At 56.6% G+C, this 5,370-nt stretch overlaps 1 protein-coding gene across 1 annotated transcript; it reads right to left on the bottom strand.

Moving 5' to 3' along the window:
- Positions 1-1,630: 1,630 nt before the first annotated feature.
- Positions 1,631-4,932, bottom strand: LOC131587615 (green-sensitive opsin). The gene is made up of 5 exons (XM_058855672.1): positions 4,572-4,932; positions 2,784-2,952; positions 2,334-2,499; positions 1,988-2,227; positions 1,631-1,827 (listed from the first exon to the last, which is right to left on the bottom strand). The coding sequence occupies exons 1-5, from the start codon at positions 4,930-4,932 to the stop codon at positions 1,696-1,698; spliced, it is 1,068 nt and encodes a 355-aa protein (XP_058711655.1). The 3' UTR covers positions 1,631-1,695.
- Positions 4,933-5,370: the final 438 nt, after the last annotated feature.

The raw sequence follows: 5,370 nt of genomic DNA, 5'->3' as shown, positions 1-5,370 counted from the left end.
GAAACGAGCTCGGGGTTTTGTAGGGAAGGAAAAAAGGTTCCTGGGATGGGCAGAGTGGCCATGAATTATTTAGCACAGCAGGATTGGTGTGGGAGCTGCTCCAGGGCAATCCTGGCCAGGAGCCCCGAGTTTGGGTGGGTGCAGAGACAGGAGGGTGCCTGGAGAGCCGGGGCTGGGGCTGCATCCTTCCCCCTCCCAGGGCCTGGTGTTTTGGAGCAAAAACTGCTTCCTATCCCAGGGATGAGCCTGGCTCTTCCTGCTGGTTTTGGTGGCTTTGGACCCAGAAAGGAGGAAACACACTGAGGCGAGGGCAAGTGTGAGCTGAGCAGGGAGGGGAGGAGGGCGAGCTTCTGGCAGCAATGGTACCAGTTTTGCTCTCCAGCCACTCCAGAAGGAGTTCACTGGCACAGGGAACAATTTTTCCCTGACTGCCAATTCCGTCACAATGCCTCCTGCAAGGGCCCTGCAGGAGGGGGAAGTTGAACTGTGTGAGAAGCTCTCAGCTGAAGCTTTATTTAAGGCTACATGGGGAAATCTTAAATATGAAAGTACCAAAACCAGCGGCTGGGCAGCGAGGGCTGTAGACCATCTGTCTCTTTTTGCCTCTAAATACCTTTGGTGCTGCAGCTAATGGGGCTGTCACTTTGTGAGAATGGTGTCACCCACAGATCCCCCTTCCCATGGCTTTTGGGACAGCTGCAGGCTTGTGTCTCCAAGAGCAGCATCGTGTTCCCACCAGCATCTCATCCCCACAGCCCAAGAGAAAGGACAAGGACTGACCATTTGTGTTTTTCTCTGTGCTGCTTTTGTTTATTTCTTACTTTTTAAAATCCCTACTCCTTGACTGCAGACGTCCTTGTGCTGGCATGAGATTATTTATTTATAAAATATGTACAGGAAAGCTCGGGTCCTGGCCCCACCCTCCGAGGCTGGTTGTGCCTGTCCAGCCGGAGCAGAGGTGGAAGGGGAATTTCTCTGCTTCAGAGTCGGGAAGAGGAGGAGAAAGGAAAGGGCTGAGAGGGATAGAGACTTCAAAGGACGTGAGCAAATATTTACAGGTTCCAAGACAAAAAAATATATCTACAGTGTTGTCTTGGGGATAGAGGGAGTTGGGCTGGAAGCAGAGCTTGCTTGTGGCTCCGTTTGTTATATTGATTTCTAGAGACTGTGGGAATCGATTCCTGCTGGGAATCCCGCTGGGAGCGCGGCTCTGGAGATCCCCGGGCTCAGGCCCTGGTGAGGGGCATGTGGGGCCACCCCAGCCACAGGGTCCTGCACCTGGGGCTTTTCCAGAATATTTAGATTTTTGCAAATGAGGCCTGGATGCTCCTGTGACACTCCCTGGAGCCCAGGGCAGGGCGATGCTGGCAGGGAGTGGGATTCAGGCAGAAGAAGGTTTGGGGTCCCCACCAACAGCTGCTGTGTGAATACAACAGGGAGAGGAAGGGACAGGCCCCCAGAGGTGATGTGCTCCTGGGAGCTGGGGCAGGGCTCCCCGGGCTCAGAGCGGCAGAGCTCAGAGTGCCAAGTGTGGATCTCCGTGTGGGGTGGGGTCTGTGCAGGGCACGCTACGGCAGGACGGGCACAGCTAAATTCTCCTGCAGGGATGGGGGCAGGGGCGTGAGGGAGAGGCTGTGGGGTGTCTGTCTGGGTCCCCGAGCTCGGCAGGTCACCCCAGTTCAAACTGTCCATGCTCTATGCGGGTGATACTTGGCTGGAGGAGACAGAGGAGACCTCGGTCTTGCTCTGGGATACGGCAGAGGAGGTGTCTTCATCCCCAAAGGGGTTCTTGCCGCAGCAGATCGTGGTGATCATGCAGTTACGGAACTGGGGAGAGGAGAGAAATGAGAATGGTGGCACTGGGGGCCAGCAGGGATGTGCTACAGGACCAGGAGTCTCTGCACGGACTGAGATCCAACCCCTTCTGGGAAGGAGCAACGTGCCCATAGAGCCCCCAGATGTGCTGCCCAGCCCTGGGGTGTCTCACCTGTTTGTTCATGAGCACGTAGATGATGGGGTTGTAGAGGGAGGAGCTCTTGGAGAAGAAGGCAGGCACTGCCATCAGCGTGGCTGTGAAGTCGGCGCCCTTGTTGGTGAAGATCCAGAACGCCACCACGGCGTAGGGCGTCCAGGCCAGCATGAAGCCCAGCACCATGAGGATCACCATCCGCGTTACCTCCTTCTCCGCCTTCTGGGTCGTGGCCGATTCCTGCTGCTGGGCAGCTGCCTGTGCACAGAGAGGGTGCTCAGGAGCAGTTTCCCACCCTCAACCCACGTCCCCCATCCTGCCCGAGCCGCCTGCCCTGTCCCTGCCAGTCCCCTGTGGCCGTTACCTCCCGGACTTTGCAAACGAGGCGCCCGTAGGAGAAGAAGATGATGACGACGGGGATGATGAAGTGGATGACGAACATGTAGAGCACGTAGGACTCGTTGTGAAAGTCAGGGTTGTGGGTGTAGTAGTCAGGCCCGCAGGAGCACTGCATCCCCTCCGGGATGTACCTGCAGGGAGAAAGGTCGGGATCTGCTCCAGGACCCTCCTTGGGGGCAACAGGGATGGAATTCCCTGAGGATGGGGGATACTGGCACGGTGGCACACGTGGTTTGGGCGCACTTCCAGCATGCAGTGTCAGCTTGCTGTGACACTCCCTCCCTCCCTCCCTCCCTCCCTCCCGTGGGAATGGGACATTCATTTCCCTCCTCCGAGGCCAAGCCCTTCCCTGCCACCTGCTCTCCCTGCGTGGATGGAGGGATGGGGAGCTGCTGCTGGGAATCCTCGGGCTCACCTGGACCAGCCAAAGAGTGGCGGGGCAGCGCAGGAGATGGCCATGACCCAGGTGAACGCGATGCCCATCATGGCATGGCTGGCAGAGAAGCGGAAGTTGCCCATGGGCTTGCAGATGACGATGTAGCGCTCGATGGCCAGGACAACCAACGACCACAGCGCAACCTGGCCTGCAGGGAGGACAGGGAGAGCCCACAGAGTGGTCAGAGCTCCTCTGGGCTCTTCCTTGGTGCTTCCAGAGAGCAGAGGGAGCTGGGGATCAGCATGGGATAAAAAGCATCCTGTTAAAAAACTGGGAATCCTCCACCCGTAATGTGCAGAAGGTTTGGGAGCCGAGGGGATGCTGGGGGCGGAGGAGGAATCACCGTGGGGGTTGTCAATAAATTAAGAATCAAGGGGGTGAATCCCACCTGTGCGTGGGGAAGCACAATTCCCGGCAGTGCTGCCAGATGCCTCCAAACCTGTTGATTCCTTTAAATGTGCATTTCACGAGCCTTCCGCTGGATCGGGGGAGGTGCGGGGAGGGGGGGCTGTGTGGGTGGGCAAACGTGCACATGTATTTATGAGGGATAATTAAACTTCGGGGGATTTGGGAGCGTTTAGTCGGTGCTGTAAGCCTGCTAATGCCCCCAGCTGTGATAAGCTGCTGATAACGACACCCTGAGCTGGGATTCACTGGGGACCTGCAGCTCCACAGCCGCTGCCTTCCAGCCAGCTTCCTTCCCTGGGAACAGGAAGGTTCAAACATTGGAAAGGCAAAATAACGCTGCCCAAGGCTCCCTGAGCAGGGATGGGGCAGACTTTGGGATCTTCTTACCCCAAAACCAAGCCTTTCCTTGCTCCTCGGCTTGGATCAGGACATTCAGCCGTGCCTTTGGCAGAATAACTGTATTTTTAAAATGTGTATTTTCAGAGCAGCATCACTGTGGGAAGTGGCCTCATTTAGCGGAAGGAAAGCAAAGTCCCTGTGGGGGCTCTGGGTCTCTCCAACAAGGACTGTTGGCTGTCAGATCCATCATGAGGTGTGGTGTGGGCAGGGCTGGCTGCGTGGGCTCTGGCTGCTGAGTGAATTCTCCCTGTTTTTCCGCAGGGCAAAGTGTTGGCGGCACTTGTGACCCTGAGAAATGCCTCAAGGAAAATCCCAAGGGCACCCAAATCTGGTGCAGCTGGGAGAGAGCTGAGCCATCCATGTGGAGCCTGGGAACCACCCTAGATCCTCTTGCCATTCCTTTTGCCCCTGGATAAGCTTTGAGCCCTCTCATCTCTCCACCCTGTAGCTCTTCCATGGGGTTCCCTTCCTGGGGGATTTCTCTTCTCCTTCTAAACCTTCCATTTCCCCAAAAAGGGAAGCCTTTGGGCAAAGGAATAATCATGGAATCGTGAAAGACGGGAAAAGACCTCTAAGGTGATCAAGCCCAAGCCTGTGCTTGGTCCAAACTGCTTGGCGTTGATTCGGGAGCATCCTGTGCTCATCCCTGGCAGGTCTCTGGTAACCACCTTGGCGTGGCACCCCCAGTGACCAGCAGGGCCAGGTGACCAGAGGCTGGGTCCTGCAAACGAGGATCCCTTCCCAGGTTTCCTTTCCCTGCCACGATGCCATGGAGGCTCCTTGCTATTGAGGTCAAACACACAGAAATCCGTTTTCCTCCCCAGTTTTAAGTGTAGGATGAGCCTCACGTCCTCATGAGGGGGAACGATGTTACACACCCCAAGAGTGCCATGAAAGGATGGAACCAGGCTCTCAAAGCCCTGAAGAAGGAAGCCCCAAGCCCCCATTCCTAGCCCTTACCTCCCAGCGTGGCAAAGAATCCCTCCACAGCACAGCCGATGGGGCCGAACACGAAGTAGCCATTCCAGGCGGTGTAGAAGGTGACGGTGAAGCCAAAGCAGGCCATGCACAGGTCAGCCACTGCCAGGTTGACCAGGATGTAATTGAGGGGCTGCCGGAGCTTCTTGTGCTTGAAGGTGACCAGGAGGGTGAGGAAGTTGATGGGGAAGCCGGTGGAGATGAGGAAGAAGATGTAGCAGCACACGAGGCGGTATTTCCAGGGCTCGGCCAGGTAGTACTGCGGGTACTCGAAGGGGCTCCGCACCACCCCCGTCTTGTTGGACATAGGCACATAAAAATTGATCCCCTCCGTCCCGTTCATCCTGCCTTGGCTATGGGAGCTGCTGTGCTGGAGGGGTTTTCTGCAATGAATCGCGTTCCGACCCCGATTAATAAAAAAAGGGAAGCCCCACCCCCTCCCAAGGTGGAAAATGCGCAGGGAGAGGATTCCCCCCCAGCCTAAAAAATGAATGAATTACGAGCAGAAGTTGAGGGGATGGAGGTGGTGCCCTGGCCTGTGCCGTCCCGGGGGCTGGCGGTGCCGCGCCCTGGGGTGGTTTTATACCCTCCAGCCTCCTCCAGGGAGGGGGGAGGCTGACGAGGGGCTCGGCTAACTTTGTATGACAAGGGCAACAGGATTGAGAGGGGCTGATGGTTTAAGCACCCTCTAAGCAGCCAGTTGGCCCCAAAACCTGCATTAAAGCGTATTAATTGCCATTAAGTGTTTAATGTTGTTTAAGGTGTTGGGGGCAGGAAGGGA

This window comes from Poecile atricapillus, chromosome 23, assembly GCF_030490865.1.
Source record: "Poecile atricapillus isolate bPoeAtr1 chromosome 23, bPoeAtr1.hap1, whole genome shotgun sequence".
NCBI classification, from domain to species: Eukaryota; Metazoa; Chordata; class Aves; order Passeriformes; family Paridae; genus Poecile; species Poecile atricapillus.
Note: the sequence above shows the minus strand (reverse complement) of the source record. Positions and strands in the feature narration are given on the sequence as shown.

Coding starts and splice junctions, on each gene's coding strand:
- LOC131587615 (XM_058855672.1), bottom strand. CDS start 4,932: ATGAACGGGACGGAGGGGATCAATTTTTATGTGCCTATGTCCAACAAG. Junction 2,953..4,571: donor ATTCTTTGCCACGCTGGGAG/GTAAGGGCTAGG, acceptor TCCTCCCTGCAG/GCCAGGTTGCGCTGTGGTCG. Junction 2,500..2,783: donor CCACTCTTTGGCTGGTCCAG/GTGAGCCCGAGG, acceptor TTCTCCCTGCAG/GTACATCCCGGAGGGGATGC.